General features: G+C 39.5%; 4 protein-coding genes across 7 annotated transcripts; 2 read left to right on the forward strand and 2 right to left on the reverse strand.

Annotated features, from left to right (window-relative positions):
* The first annotated feature begins 31 nt into the window (after positions 1-31).
* LOC146573178 (glutaryl-CoA dehydrogenase, mitochondrial-like) lies at positions 32-3863 on the forward strand. Its single transcript, XM_085277797.1, has 12 exons — positions 32-273; positions 587-693; positions 886-918; positions 1002-1142; positions 1310-1372; positions 1492-1662; positions 1759-1888; positions 2398-2614; positions 2716-2819; positions 2941-3066; positions 3200-3360; positions 3552-3863. The coding sequence occupies exons 2-12, from the start codon at positions 591-593 to the stop codon at positions 3623-3625; spliced, it is 1323 nt and encodes a 440-aa protein (XP_085133923.1). The 5' UTR covers positions 32-273; positions 587-590; the 3' UTR covers positions 3626-3863.
* On the reverse strand, positions 3824-7203 carry syce2 (synaptonemal complex central element protein 2). Of its 4 annotated transcripts, none has more exons than XM_085277801.1 (5): positions 7082-7203; positions 6013-6121; positions 5116-5195; positions 4545-4659; positions 3824-4433 (listed from the first exon to the last, which is right to left on the reverse strand). In XM_085277801.1, the coding sequence occupies exons 1-5, from the start codon at positions 7090-7092 to the stop codon at positions 4251-4253; spliced, it is 498 nt and encodes a 165-aa protein (XP_085133927.1). In that variant the 5' UTR covers positions 7093-7203; the 3' UTR covers positions 3824-4250. The 4 variants fall into 4 exon arrangements, with proteins under 4 accessions (XP_085133927.1, XP_085133924.1, XP_085133925.1 ...); XM_085277798.1 differs by lacking the exon at positions 7082-7203 and adding an exon at positions 6536-6681; XM_085277799.1 differs by lacking the exon at positions 7082-7203 and adding an exon at positions 6450-6607.
* Positions 7204-7930: 727 nt separating this feature from the next.
* Positions 7931-12746, forward strand: LOC146573180 (uncharacterized). The gene is made up of 3 exons (XM_085277806.1): positions 7931-8562; positions 8711-8944; positions 9511-12746. The coding sequence occupies exons 2-3, from the start codon at positions 8728-8730 to the stop codon at positions 9789-9791; spliced, it is 498 nt and encodes a 165-aa protein (XP_085133932.1). The 5' UTR covers positions 7931-8562; positions 8711-8727; the 3' UTR covers positions 9792-12746.
* On the reverse strand, positions 12496-15104 carry acp5a (acid phosphatase 5a, tartrate resistant). Its single transcript, XM_085277804.1, has 6 exons — positions 15075-15104; positions 14485-14671; positions 14210-14409; positions 13994-14118; positions 13553-13898; positions 12496-13460 (listed from the first exon to the last, which is right to left on the reverse strand). The coding sequence occupies exons 2-6, from the start codon at positions 14594-14596 to the stop codon at positions 13221-13223; spliced, it is 1023 nt and encodes a 340-aa protein (XP_085133930.1). The 5' UTR covers positions 14597-14671; positions 15075-15104; the 3' UTR covers positions 12496-13220.

The following is a 15104-nucleotide window of genomic DNA, read 5'->3' on the forward strand; positions in this document are numbered from 1 at the left end:
AATATTCAAACTTCCCGCACTTATCTTATACAAATCTGTTACAAGCGCAAAAGGCTCTTCAAAGTCCGTTGCGTGACGTTCACGAGTTGCACTACTTTTACTGTCATGCGCTGGCTCAGTGTTTTGCCTCATCTATCATGGCGGAAAAGTCTTCCCGTCTTACACTTTACGTAAACCTGTGACGTTTCTATTACTTAAGCAACTTTTCACAGCTCATATCGCCATCGAAAAGTCATCTTATAATCTGATCACCCACCTGAGAGGGGAAAAAAGGTAGGCTACTATAAAGTATTTTGTTTGGATATGTTGATCTTGATGTATTTGGCATGCTTTAAGGAGAAATGTGTGAAGCATTTTACGCAGGTTATAAGGAAATGTCTGATTAAACATTTTTAACATATTTGTTTAACCCAAATAAAAACTACACACCAAAGTTTGCCCCTTATATAATAAGATGATATAACAATACCCAAACACAAAAGTAACTTTGCTACAACTTGCACTCAGGTATTATTGCGTAATAACGCCTCAAACACTGTGAGGTGTACACTCTAATATGCATTTACTTTTATTTTGTGCCCTTTAGTAAAATGGCTCTCAGAAGTGCCTTCACACGTCTACTCTCCAACAGCCGTATGTCCGTGGCTGTCACTGCATCCAGAGCTCAGGGCACAGCGGTTGCAGCACAAAAAGGTACGACTGATATTTTAGATACACAGGAAGGTAGTGTAAAGTTTGGAATCACAGTCTATGGGTGTCTTGAGGTAGGAAATGCAATTTTTAGTTGTGATAAAAAAGAAAGCACACATAAGAGCTGGAAAAACATGAATATGTTTTCTATATTTGTCTCAGATGATCAACAACACTTTAAATTTACATCTTTAGGTGCTGAAGAAGCCAAAAAGCCAGCAAAGCCAGGTAAAGATTTGAAGTGAATCTTATGTTCTATTATAGTGATGTGATCATAGTGAATGTGTGTGTGTTAATGTTCTGGCGCTCAGCCAAGGTGGCATTCAACTGGCGGGATGCACTCGACCTGGAGGGTCAGCTGACGGAGGAAGAGATCATGATCCGGGACTCGTTTCGGGACTACTGCCAGGAAAAACTCATGCCGCGCGTCCTTATGGCCAACAGACATGAACGTGAGTTAAGCAGGATTAATATGTGTGGTTCAGGCTGTGCACACTGTGAATAATTCAGAAAAAAAATCTGTTTCTGTCTTTAATCCGCCTTTACATTAAGGTGTGTAAAATGAATCTCATCTAAATATTTGTCATTTTCTTATTTTCTAACATGCGCCATGCTACAGATTTTCACCGTGAGATTGTCTCAGAGATGGGAGAGTTGGGAGTCCTAGGCCCGACTATTAAAGGTAAAACAAACAAAAAAACTAATGCTCCCCCCTCCCTCCTTTTTTCCTGCTTTTTGTTATATTTCACTGATTACACTTAGTAGTTTTTTTAAGTTGTTTTTTTTCCCTTTACACTGCAGGGTATGGTTGTGCAGGTACGAGTTATGTGGCATATGGTTTGATTGCCAGAGAGGTTGAGAGGGTGGACAGTGGATATCGGTCTGTAATGAGCGTCCAGTCTTCACTGGTCATGCACCCGATTAATGCGTACGGCACAGCAGCCCAGAAGGAGAAGTACCTGCCCCGGCTTGGTAAGTGCGACATTCTCTCCTCTTGTACTTGACATTTAAAATTTGCAAAGGGCTAAAATCCATCTGATTTCTGGTGTGTGTTTATTTGTTCTGCAGCTCGGGGAGAAATTGTAGGTTGCTTTGGTTTGACAGAACCAAATCATGGCAGTGATCCCAGCAGTATGGAGACTAAGGCCAAGTACAACCCATCGAGTGGTACCTTCACCATCAGCGGAGCTAAGACCTGGTAGATAGACACATATAGAACAAGATGTATTGGTTTGAAACTTGCATGGAGTAAAAATAAGACAATGGAGCAGAGACCTGTATAAGTTTATATAACTTGGAACTGTGTGGATCCCCATACTGCCCATATGGAAAAGAAATAGTAAAAACTTATATGTGATTACTCATGAAAGTGGCCACTTTCTCATTACTTTCATACATTGTTTTAGTAAGTATCCAAAACATACAAGTTTCATTATATAATTTTTCAAGGGATCTTATATCTGTTTTCACTCTTATATGCTTTTCATACAAGTTTCACACAAGACAGATACAAACTTTATAAGATTTATATATATCTTTTCCATATGGGTGAGGACACAATAGTTCTGCCATTTGATGACTAATCATATAGAAGTAAACATGTGTAATAATTTAGACATGCTGACAAAGCCTGTTGCTCTCTGTGAAACTAAATTACTTAAATATCTAAATAATCAAATACACTGATTTCCCCACATCTTTTCCTAGGATCACAAACTCTCCTGTGGCAGACATTGCAGTAGTCTGGGCGAAGTGTGAAGATGGGAGAGTGCGGGGTTTCATCTTGGAGCGTGGCATGAAGGGCTTTTCTACCCCCAAGATTGAGGGAAAATTTTCTCTTAGGGCGTCTGCCACTGGCATGATCCTGATGGATGAAGTAGAAGTTCCTGAGGAGAACCTGCTGCCCAATGTCTCTGGCCTCGGTGTAAGTTAATGTTTTATCTAATGAAGTTTGGCAAACTTAATTTTTACAGCTTGTATGAATATTAGTAGCTTAAATTTTTTGTTGTTTGTCTTTGTATACAGGGTCCTTTTGGTTGTCTGAACAATGCCCGGTATGGTATTGCCTGGGGAGCTCTGGGAGCAGCTGAATTCTGCTTTCACGCTGCTCGACAGTACACTCTGGACAGGTACACAACTGTGTTTGCAGACATTGCCCAAAAACGTGGCAAAACATAAAAATCCAGAGAAAAGAGATCCATGTTACCATTTCCCCCGCACATGGCTCATACCTTTGTATCCTCCAAACAGAATCCAATTTGGTGTGCCACTGGCCAGAAACCAGCTGATGCAGAAGAAAATGGCTGACATGCTAACAGAGATCACCATTGGGCTGCAGTCATGCCTGTACCTGGGAAGGCTTGTTGATGAGAAGAAGTGAGGGCTGTCTTTCACGTGTCACTGCCTTCTTTATTGTTTGCTGTTCTACTGCCCCTCCCCTGCAAAAAACCCCCCCCAAAAAAACAACTAAAGAAGGGTTTCTTTTGTTTTTTCTTCCTCATCTTAATAGGGCGGCACCGGAGATGATCTCCATGCTGAAGAGAAATAGCTGTGGCAAGGCACTGGATATTGCTAGACAGGCCAGAGACATGCTAGGAGGAAACGGCATCTCGGATGAGTACCACATCATCCGTCATGTTATGAACTTGGAGGCTGTCAATACATATGAGGGTAGGGAAAATTAAAAGTAATGAAAAGGCTTTTAAACTCAGCAGCAGTTACATATGTCCACCACTAGATGTCAGCAATGTACAGATTATTGACGGAACGTTTTTGGTTTACTTATTAAACTGTATTTGAGATATTTTTTGTATTTGAAAACAACTTATGACCTTTTTTCCATTTCACTACTTTCTTTATAGGAACCCATGATATTCATGCCTTGATCCTGGGCAGAGCGATTACTGGACTTCAGTCTTTCACTGTGGAAAACTAAATGATGTCAACTAGTGATGAAATTTGAAACTAATTTACCTCATATTAAGAGCAATTCATGGTGGGATACATCACAAACACCTCATCATATTCACATTTATAGCATACTGATTGCCTTGTTAAAGTGAATATTAAAGGTCAACCTAACATAGCTTACGGTCCAACTGAGATATGATATTTATGATGACAATGCATGTAAATAAATGGCTTGAAATAAACAGGAAGATGTTTTAATTGAAGACCCTAAATAACGCGTCTTGAATTCTCAAATGTTTTCATGTCACATTGGTTGATTTCAATCTAAAGAATCGCACACTGGGATCACTGTAAAGACAACAGTTTATAACAATACATAAATGGTAAATCACAAGTAATTTAGAATATTTTGCTTGTTTGTTGTCATTTTATTTACTAAATCAACTTATGTTAAAACAAAAGAGAGAGAAAACAGTATTCAACTTTTCTTATCTTGGACTGAAGCCATCAATGTTAAGTAGAACTATTGTCCTATAAGCAACCAAAAGAAAGAGGAAGCAAAACACTGAACATTACACTGAATATATTTACTAATACTGAATAACTTAATGAGTTCACAATACGATTAACTTCAGATAGAAATTATAATCTCATGGCATGTCTCCTTCACGGAGACATGCCAGGGCTCTGTTGGCTTCCAGCAGCTCATGACTGAACTTTGTGCAGCTGTCCAGCACCTCCTGCAGCTCCTGCAGATTCACCTGCATCCTGTCACTGTTCTCTTCAAAGACCCTGTACATGTGCTCCTTCATCTGCATGCACAAATCTGTCACCTGATAGATGGAAAGGATCAGAACAGATCAGAGATGGTCAGAAGCTTTGTAGACATGACAGCCGAGCATCTGCTACTAGCTCCAGCTAGATGCATAAAATTAATTTTGTACCTTTTCTACCAACGTCTCCTGAAAGCTGTCTATCATTTTCTGGTTACTGATGCGGCTTTGGTTAATCTTTTCCACCAATTCCTGTGCCTTTCTGCTGATATCATCTGTCCTTGAGCTACAACAAATGTAGATTAGATTAGAATCCAATTCCTTATTGAAGATTCCTATTTAATTAACATTTTCCCCACTTCCTTTACCTAACGATCTGTCCTCTATCCCCCATCACAGATTGGTTCTTTTAGCACATAAGTGAAATCCTGTCTTCCTGATAATTTAAGGGCTGCACTCTCTTTCACTCACTCTTTTTCATCACATTGGGCAGGAATTATTTTTAGTTTAGTAACTTAATGTAACCAATAAATTCATAACTAGTGTAAATTGGAAACTTTGCTTATTTGCCAGACATAGCAGTCCATGGTTCTTCCACCCATTTAATTCACAATTGGATTAAATATACAGTAACTTAAACCTTTAAGTACAGAAGCACTTATTATTTGAGGAAAGATACAAGTGATCTTAAAGTAACGTTCCCAACATTACACAGCTGGGTGAGTAAAGATGACTGATCTACCTGCTATGGTGCTCTTGAATCTCAGTCACGCTCACACTTGAAGATTCCCCCCTTGATGAATCACAGTCTGTGTCTTCTGTCTGCCTCATCAAACATAATGAAACAAAGAAATTATTCTACTTTAATCAGCTGTATAAGAAACATTAATCATGGAGATCTAATGCTGCAGATGCTCTGAATTTCAGGAAGAACTGAAATTATAGTTTAACCTGTATAATCATCAATCACCCAAAGTAAAATCTCAGATAATTAAGGCACTAGGCTACAGTACCTTCCTCCTTAGAGCTCAATTTGAGGGATGGACTACTACCGTTCAAAAGATATTCCAATGTTAAAGGAAAGAGCCGCCTGTAAAGTGCTAGTCTTAGGTGTTTATTAAGCAGTGGTGTGGTGATACTGGCCCCTCCTGGAATACACTGTATCCACAGAAACACTGGGGCACCTACACATTACACCTGCAGGAGCTGTTCATCCATGGAAACCCACACAAGAAGCTCCCAGTGAACAGTTTTTGTGCTGATATTAAAACCAGAGGAGGTTTGAACCTCTTACTGGGTCAAAACCATTACAAATTATGCCCTAAACCCTATTCTGCAACTTTACCTTGTAAATGGCTGATCCTAGATGCATCCACTTTGCAATAATAACACTTAACAGCTGATCACTGAATGTCTAGTAGGGAGGAAATTTTACAAACTGACTTGTTGCAACAGTAGCAAAGACCCATCCTTTCACAAATGAAGAAAGATTTCACGGCTAGGTGCTTGATATGACACACCTGTGGACCATTATTTATTTTCATATAGTGTTTTTAATCATAACTGCACATAATCTTTGTCACCTTATCTAAATATGCCAGTGTTGTTTTTATTCTTGTATTAAGAGAATACACATTACCATCCGTGAGACTTCACACCCTTTCTTGGGAGTGTACTGAAAATTTGATGGTAGGTCCTCAAAACCAAAATCCATTTGGGTCTTTTGACTCTGCAAAGCTAAATCTGAGCTGAACGGGGGAAAAACAATCACACCATTACAAAAAAGTTTAAAATACAGTCATTAGCAAAAGTATATAGCTAGTTAGGCTAGTCTGTAAAGCTAGCTTAGTTACAGGCATATTTGCGTCAAAAAGAACCCCTCTATATAACATACATATTACATTATTCAGTTGGTCATATACAGTAATAAACAAGGGCTATAACCTAGCTTTGGCCCAAAACTGCTACACAAATAATGCTTTACACTAGCTAACGGCTAACTACTACCTATTTAGGATTAAAGCTAGAGTCATAATCCGGCGGTTTTTCTACTAAAACCTATTCAGCCATACTTACTTGAACATTATTGTGTTAAAACCACAGAATGTATATATCATGTGTGTCTGCAATTAATGGTTAAACGGGGAGATGTTCCCAGATACCTCGAAAAGTTGGGAATAGTAAAGCAACAGTAAACCACACTCGACTCCAAACCCACCGACGTATGATTATAATTTTGTAGATATAAAAGCAAGGTTATCATAGTTAAACTAAATGAAACTACTGGTTAAGTTTTAGTTAACTGTAATAAATTAATAAAACAACAACCATCTGAATGATCCTAAAAACAAAAAATAGTCCAAGCGGCTTAATTTATGTATATACTTTATTTTTAGAATATCCTAATACAAGAAAAAGCAGCTTAGATACACATATTTATTGAAACTGAGACGTCTGGATACCTGAGAGTTAACCGACTTTAAAAATGGACGTATTTGTCATATTTCTTACATACCTTAATACCAGTAAATGTCTAAGCAGAAAACGCGATTCATCAGGTCAGGCAATATTTTTCTAGTCTTCTTTTGCCCAGATTTCAAGGTTTTATGTTTATGTGCATTCAGAGATGATGTGTTTTCACTTTTCTTCTGATATCAACAAGGTAGAGAAGAAGAGAGCCAGAGAACTGCCACTCACTGGATACTTACTTTTGGACCATCTATAAACTCTGTAGATGGGGAAATGTGAGGAAATTCAAATAGATCAGCAGTTTCTAACATTTTCAAACTTCTGCCTGGTGTTAGAGCCGTTTGATGTTTTTGGTGCTATTACAACTTGTCACCACAAGAGGGAGTAGTAACGCTACTTGCCACTGTCTCCACTCCCATTTAATCCAGGTTCAATGCTGCTCAGGTGTGATGTGTTAGGACAGAGGCAAACAGTTTTTTAACCATGTATCATGTAAATGAGCGTGTATCATCAAGTATGGTTATGTTAGATCCTTTTTGCATCATCTTAAAAAAATCAGAGCACCCAACTTCGGACGGGCAGATGACCTGCTCCACCTCCTGAGGCACAGCCATCCCACTGAACTTTAGCAGGTCACCTTGATCAGGTCCACATACCTAAGTGCACTGAGAATTCAATAGTCTGAACTGATGTTATGTATATTTCTCATGTATGTAAATTGACTTTTATTTGGCTTAGAAGAAAAAGTTTGAACTAAAATTCACGTTATTTCTATCAGCTTCCAGAAATGGTGGTCTTCTTGCAGTAAGTGAGTGAGTTAAGCTTTTTTCCTACAAGTGATATTTGGATGTGTTTTGCACTTTAACTGCAAAGTTTTTGCAGCTGCACTTGAAAACAACAGTTCTTTGCATATTACATTAGATTGACTGGTTGATGTTCCAATAATATGGCACCAACATGACCAAGACGAGCAACGCAGCTCATGAGCTCAAAAGAAGGCAAACATTAGGTAATGTTTAAGAAGACCCAGCTTTTTAAATTTAGACCTTTCCAGGTGATGACCCCATTAAGCTGGTTTAGATATTGCCAATAGTGTCTGAAGCTATCATGCAGACAACTTCCTGTTAAAAGGCTGTAGAAAGAAAACTCTTTTTTTATGTACTTTTTCACAAGACATAGGTTCATTTTTTTATATGTTGTATCTTTTTTTTTTTTCAAAAGAAAGGATGCAAGCTAGTAGTAATAGTGAAATACCTTTAGGAAGCTGGTTTGTCTGAGCTTTTCACTGGGATGCTCTTCATATGTGTGGATTTGTGGGAATGGGTTTAATAGTAAGTGAGTATTATAGCTGAGTAAGCACTTACAAGATAGTTGTGGATTAGGTGCTCTGTCATTCTGTGGGCTGGGATTGGGATGGGATGAGGAGTTGCTTGATCGCTGCTGTGATTTGGAGCTTAATCCCTCCCTTCATCTCTCTCTGTCTCTCTCTCTTGCTCTGCTGCTGATCATAGTCTGGATTATTTCAGAACAGAGATTGCAGCACGCAGGAGGCAGCACAGAGGCTGATATCCTGATTTTTTTTTTTTTGCTTTACTGGAGGATGAACTGATGATAACAACATGCATCATAATGCAAATTAAAGAATAAGCTGGGTAGAAATATGAGCTGGAGGGATCCACATGTGTTAAATCTGCAAGCAGCAAACACATGGTCTTGGCAGGTGGGTAAATTTACTCTTTGACTGGATTTGAAATGATAACAGATGTAGATTTTGACACTTTTCCTGTAAACTGTTGGGAGTGACGTCTCAGCAAGAAGGTAAATTATACATGCAATGGAATAACTGCTTCTCTGTGCTGGACGTGGAGGCTGCTAATCTGGGAATATGGACAGTTTTAACTACACAGAAGAAGGATTGCCATCATTTCAGTATTTGGTTTACAATGAGGAGCCTCTCTATAAGGAGTACAAGCCTCCTCCCAGAGATCTCATCCAGCTGCCCAAATCGGTCCTCTACCTTCTGATGGCCGCCCTGGTCGTGGTTGCTGTAGCTTACGCTATTGTGGGTCATCTCATCAAAGACCTCATGCTGGATATAACAGGTAATCTATTCTATCAGAGGTAGCTGCTCACTCCAATGATCTGAAATTTTTTTTATATACAAGACCATATTTTATTTTATTTTTTAAAATTGGAATAAAGTGATGTGCTGTGGTGTTTGCTAATGTGATGTAGTAGTTGGAGTAGTTTGTATTAATAGTCCAAACCTTAAATCCTTTCACCTTGGAGATCCCTGTACTGGGACCAGGCTGTATCCTTTTTAAAACACACCCGCTATTTTTAAAGGACTGCTAAACACAAGTGAAGAGACTGCAAACTACTATCACTAGAACAGAAACATTATGATTATGGTCATTACCAAAGTTTCAGGTTTGGTGGAGTTGCAGCTGAGGTTTTCTGACATCATTGTCAATGTGCAATGCAACCATGAACATGCTCTTTACTAGTTCGCCGTTTTATTTATTAGTTTATTTCTTAAAGAACCCGAGGTTACTCGATTTGCCTTTTACTGCTGTGCAGACTGAATTTTGGGTGTTTCAGAAGTAAATTATAGGACAGTAAAGGTCAATAATTTTGATCTTATCCCTGCTTTTTTATCCATCTACAGACTGTTTGCTGGGACCAATTGAAGAGGAGCTAACGAAAGATGGAGAGGTGGAGGGAGTCAGCCCTCACCACATGCCGCCTGCCCTCACTCACTCCCACCCAAATGCCTTCCACGTGTGGGATCAAGACGACATCATCATCCCTATGACGCACGAGCATGAAAGCCCGCTGCCCAGCCCTTTGATGACTGTCTCCCACTACATACCGTCCTTTTTCCCCAACTCCATCAGTCTGGGCAGCCCTTCTCACAGTCGACCAATCCCAAAGGAGAGCGATGCATGAAGAACACAAAGGATCTGAGACAGGATCTCAACCTTCTTCTGCTGAGCTTCTTTAGCTCCTTTTTGTCATGTCTGAAACACCTTTCCAAACCTGCCCTAGAGTCACCCTATCTGTCTGGAAATACACAAGTTGTATGACTCACAAGGCCAGTTTGCATGCATGGATTTCCTTCTCTTGGAGCAGCTGATGTGTATTCGACCAAGACGGGAACAGACTACTGCACATTTCCTGCAGTCCTGAGCTCACGTAGAGCCTGTGATACTTTGTTTAACAGCCTTCACTTGTTGTGGATTTGTGCCAAGTTAGCGTCATGATTATACCTTTTTCTCCTGCCAGTTGTCATGTCATCCTAAACTGTCACTAAAGTCTGTAGCTAAGATATAAAGAACTTAATTTTGATCATTTAACCACATTTATAATTGTGAACAAAGGCAAAGGTTCAAACTTCAGTTAATATCATGTATTAAAGCTTTTATTAACAACTGTTAATAATATCACAAAGTTTATTCACAAAATTTAAATACCTAAAGAGAAATAATAATGAAAGCAGTGCACCTTGAAGGTGTTTGTGCTGAATTCATGTGGTGAATATTGGTGCTTAGTCTATTTGCTAACACAGACTTATTCCTATACTAAATATATTCTGAGCCTTAGGAGGATAGGCTGAAGTCGCTAATTAATAGGGTGAAGTTGATTCGATTAGTGTGACCTCTTTAAGGTGACTGTGTGATGCTTTCTAAAGATGTGAAGGTTACTTCAAAAAATGGAAAATACAAAAACAGAACAAGAATCTCCACTTTGATATTGAGGTTAAGAAAAGCAACATCAACAAATAAAACAAGTTTTTATTTCTAAGAATTTATAATTGATTGTTATTTAAATTCTAAAAAAAATGTGTATATGTAATGAACATCTGTAGAAGGGATACTTTTTTTTTTGGCTTGTTGGGATTAAAAAAACATGGTTATACAACACCAAATGACAGATTTCAGGGGCCATTTTAAGCAGCATATTGGCCGGCAAAATCCGTGGAGATTAAAAGCACATGGAGGCTGTGACAACACACACACATATTTGCACGCTGTCAGCACTTTCACTCATAAAAACAGACCATGTTAATACGACGTTTGCCAGCAAAGGTGGAGTAATCTCCTTTTTAGGTACAGGCCTGGAGCTTAAAAGGAGAAAAATGACCAGAGTAACATATTTCAGGGGGAACGCTCATTGAGTTCACATTGCTCATTCCATCTGTGAAACCCGGAGGTCAGCATTCAGTGAGGGGTGGAGATTACGGAGAGAAGATTAGATGAGCGGCTTAGCCTTTAATACAGTGTCCCTTTATTACTTTTGTGCTGTGGAAATAGATAATCGGACAGCATCGGGCTATTCTCAGTGTATGAACTTCCAAATCTTGTGTGAGACGAATGACTGAAGATCTTCAATGGCTTCCGGGGAAGAGAGGGGTCAAGAGCAGAAGCAGGAAGTAAAGAGCCAGAGATTAATGGGGAGAGGAAATGATCGGATTTAAGTGACCCAGGATTGAGCTCTCTGAAAGGGTTTTGTGTGACAGAGGCACAGAGGGTTAAAATTTCTATGACTGCATTTTTAAACACTGCCTCTGATGTTTGCTTTTGCTTGAAAGGAAAACAAATGCACAAATGTGGAGCTGAGCATTGCAGATGTGCAGGTGCACAAACGCTTCTCAAGACAACTCAAACAGCTAATTGATGACACAACTTTTTTATTTCACTAAATACATAGATTAAAAAAAACATTTTAAAACCTCTTTTTCCTTTTGTTTTAAATCAAATCAATGTTTTCCTTTTTCTTGTTATTAATCCCACATTTTGTGCTCTCTTCTATTTCAGTGGTGTCAGTGGCAACAAACCTAACTAACTAACTGAGCTAACTTTGTAGCAGCAGAGGGCGGATCAAGGACTTCATCTGTATGTTATTTTAACAGTTTTCTTAAAATTAGTTTTAAGAAGTCTAAGATGTATATTGGTCTCCTAAAGAAGATATTTGTGACTTAATCTGCTAAATTTTTGCCTTTTTAGTGCTTTTTTCCATTCATGCCAGTTCTGAAAATATGTATGATAGCCACTTAAAACCTGAATTTTAACTGCTGCTGATGTGCTGCTAGAACATACAGGCATCCACTAGATGTGAAAGATCAGTAGACTGACTCACTTACAGGAACTTTAGAAACTGCCTAATCTTTAGTGTCTGACCTGACATGTACCTCAGTCAGGTTTTCTTTTGGTCTACAGTGGATTTAAATAAGTGATCCTTGGCAGTCCTCTATCTTCAGGTGATGGCTTACCCTCAACTGACTTCTCATCAGCATTGACTCACTTGGTGATTCTTGCTCTCACTCTGACGATGCATGACACTAGTGGACTTTAACTCATCCCAATTGGATCAGGATAACACTCACCGGCCCTGTAATAGCCTCGGTGTAGTTAAGGCAAGGCCAAGCTTAAGGTAAAAATGTTTGTGGCATTACATTATGTAGAATAAATTATAGTTCTTGCCTGTTGTTGTTTCTGAAAGCGATGGGTAAACATATTTTGACAATGGAGAATAAAAATCAACGATTCTCATAATTTTATTTTATATGAAACAGATTTTAGTTTATGAATTTTTTTAATATATATCAGCAGACGAAGGTAGAAAGAATAAAAACCAGCCTGTTGTCAGTCTCTGCGTCCTTCCCAGGTTAACTTTGACTGGCTGGCTGAATTTATTCAGATCACTGCAAATCTGCTGTCGTCGAGCCTGATCCTCTGCTGGCAGGCCAGGTGGTTCTCTCTCACAGACAAAAGAGCTCTCCCTGTGAAAGTCTTGACCTCTCCTGTCCTTCAGCAATAGCCAGCCTCATCAGTATTAAATCTCCTGATGTGATGAAGTGCTGTTTCTGGCACACATGTAACAGATGAATAAATCAACTCTAAATTTGTCACAATATGTCTTTTATTTGCAAAAAAAAAGTGCCTTTCTTTTGATGCATACCTCACCAATGCATTGATATTAACAGTCAGTTATATCAGAACTGGTAATAAAACGTGTACATTTCTTAAGTCTTTGGATTGAATAAGACTTGACAGGTTTCAGAAATCAGTGTAAGCCCCCAAATCATTCAATGCTTTCTCTAATTTCTCATTTGTTTTGAAAGACATAAATTCAGATGCACTTGCAGAGTAAGAAATTCAAGCACCACAGCCACATTTTCAAAAGTTCAGGACAGATGACAAAGGCACTATTTATTTTACAGTAGCATAAAGTCACATTTAAAACCAGATGATTCTTTTAAAAATGCTTTGAAATTAATGCCAAAGATTTTTAAAAAAATAAGAGATCAAGACTCATTACTTGATTTCACACTTACGCTGCAGATTACACCGTATATAACTGTTCCTGCTCATCAGTCTATTCAAGATCTCTTTGCGAGAGAACTGTGCGATAGAGAGAAGTGCCTTTCGCCTGGTAGAAAGTCACGGTCATCTTGTTCTTTGTCACTTCTGCATGGATGAATCCTCCCAGTGTTGAAGCCTTGCCGGTGAAAAACTTAAGAGAATCTTTGGGAACATGGTGCCAGTGACGGGTGTCAGGATCCAGGAAGTTTCCAGCACCGCTCACCACATAGCCTATGTTAGACTCTTCGAGGTACTGTGGGAAAAAGAAGAGGAAAATTCATTGTAGCTCTAAGAGTAGCTATGCAGATTTATATCAAATGTTAAACATACTCTTCCCGAACCAACCTGCAGGTTGTGGTCATGGCCGCAGAGGTAAGCAGTGGCCTTGTATTTGATGAGCAGTGGACGGAGGCTTTGCACCAGACACTTTGTGGGGCCGTGCTCGGACACAGACCAAACAGGGTAGTGGCCTGCCACCAACAGGAAGTCTGCCTTGGACAGAGCCAGTCTCTCTTGCAGCCAAGCCAGCTGGCGATTGGCATCCAATTCATTCAGGGGTCCACTTGGCTTCTTGTCCGAATTGTCGTCAGAGTTACCGCAAAGCATCACAGTGTCAAGCATGATGATAGTCAGAGTCTTCCCCGTGTTGGGAATGCGGAAGTTCAGCTCATAGTAGTACGAGGGGAATTTCCTATCAAAGGTAATGAAGAGGCATCAAAATTTAACTGAGTATTTCCTAAAAGCTTAAAACTTTAAGATGTCCGAACTTTATATTCTGCCCCTTACCATCTGTTAGATCTGCTGCTGTAGTCGATCTGGGCTTTGACATTCCCTGCGTGGTCGTGATTGCCAGCGATCACATACCAAGGGACTTGGAGGGACTTTGCAGTGTACACAGATTCAAAAGTTTCCTGATAAGAAGAAGGAAAACATAGTTACTGCTTTCAACACACAGTTTTAAAATACAGTGTTGTTTTTTCACGCCACATTTATTCTACTCACCTTAAACCGAGGAGAATCCACAGTGTTCACACCTTTGTAGTAGAAGTTATCGCCCAGAGCAAGAACAAAATCAGCTCCCATCTGGTCTGCTATTTTGCTCATTTCTTGAGCTGTGGCCTTCTGCACAGCAGTGATGTAGGGGGGATAAGGCACACCACCCCAGTCGCCCACTGCCAGAAACTTAATGGAGGTTCTGTTGCCTGTAAGAGGAAAAGAATATTAGTACTTCTGATTGGAAAGTAAGCTTATGAAAGTCAGTGTGGCGTAATACTCACTGCGACTTTCCTCCAGGTTTTGGAAGGCAGTTGGATAGCAGTAGGCCACGGGGATGGCAGCAATCAAGATGGATAAAATAGTGACTGCCATCTTCAAAGACAAACAAAGCATTGGAATTTAAGTTAACGGCAAATTTAAACTCGGCTCAGTCACAAGATGTGACACCACAGAAATGAAAGTCAGCACCTGCAAAAGCAACAAAGCAGAAGCAAAATGAAACAACCAAAACCACAACCTACCATGTGACGCTAAGCTTCGCGCTCTCTCTCTCTCTGCCTCCCACTACGCTAAAGAACAAGTCCCTCAGTTATGCTTTTTTTTTTTTGTCCTAAAGGTGACTTGTGATTGGCTGCAGCCTAAAGCTGACATGCCTCAGCTGGAGTAAATAGAAACCAATCAAAGAAACCGTGTGTGTGTGAGGCAAAGGTCAAACGTCTACACAATTAAACAGATAAAAAGACCCTCAACAGAGACGCCACAACAACAGTGTGAAGTGCTGCCTGATTGATGAGGGGGGGAAACAGCTTTTCATGTGTAAAGAATAGGTGTCAATATGCAGAGATAATGTCGTCAAAGACAAAACACTCACGGCTGATGGGATCTGTTGGGACACTCTCCA

This window comes from Mchenga conophoros, linkage group LG6 (assembly GCF_057382185.1).
Source record: "Mchenga conophoros isolate Kocher_MC1m ecotype Shallow Benthic linkage group LG6, M_conophoros_male_GT1.1, whole genome shotgun sequence".
NCBI lineage: Eukaryota > Metazoa > Chordata > Actinopteri > Cichliformes > Cichlidae > Mchenga > Mchenga conophoros.

Bases quoted from the DNA above. Each gene is read 5' to 3' on its own strand.
- LOC146573178 (XM_085277797.1), top strand. From the start codon at position 591: ATGGCTCTCAGAAGTGCCTTCACACGTCTACTCTCCAACAGCCGTATG. The intron at 694-885 runs GTACGACTGATA...TTACATCTTTAG, and splicing joins AGCGGTTGCAGCACAAAAAG to GTGCTGAAGAAGCCAAAAAG. The intron at 2,615-2,715 runs GTAAGTTAATGT...CTTTGTATACAG, and splicing joins CCAATGTCTCTGGCCTCGGT to GGTCCTTTTGGTTGTCTGAA.
- syce2 (XM_085277798.1), bottom strand. From the start codon at position 6,636: ATGATAACCTTGCTTTTATATCTACAAAATTATAATCATACGTCGGTG. The intron at 6,122-6,535 runs GTATCTGGGAAC...TCCCCCGTTCAG, and splicing joins ACTATTCCCAACTTTTCGAG to CTCAGATTTAGCTTTGCAGA. The intron at 4,434-4,544 runs GTACAAAATTAA...TCCATCTATCAG, and splicing joins AGGAGACGTTGGTAGAAAAG to GTGACAGATTTGTGCATGCA.
- LOC146573180 (XM_085277806.1), top strand. From the start codon at position 8,728: ATGGACAGTTTTAACTACACAGAAGAAGGATTGCCATCATTTCAGTAT. The intron at 8,945-9,510 runs GTAATCTATTCT...ATCCATCTACAG, and splicing joins CCTCATGCTGGATATAACAG to ACTGTTTGCTGGGACCAATT.
- acp5a (XM_085277804.1), bottom strand. From the start codon at position 14,596: ATGCTTTGTTTGTCTTTGAAGATGGCAGTCACTATTTTATCCATCTTG. The intron at 14,410-14,484 runs GTGAGTATTACG...TTCCTCTTACAG, and splicing joins AAACCTGGAGGAAAGTCGCA to GCAACAGAACCTCCATTAAG. The intron at 13,461-13,552 runs GTTGGTTCGGGA...TTTTTCCCACAG, and splicing joins GCCATGACCACAACCTGCAG to TACCTCGAAGAGTCTAACAT.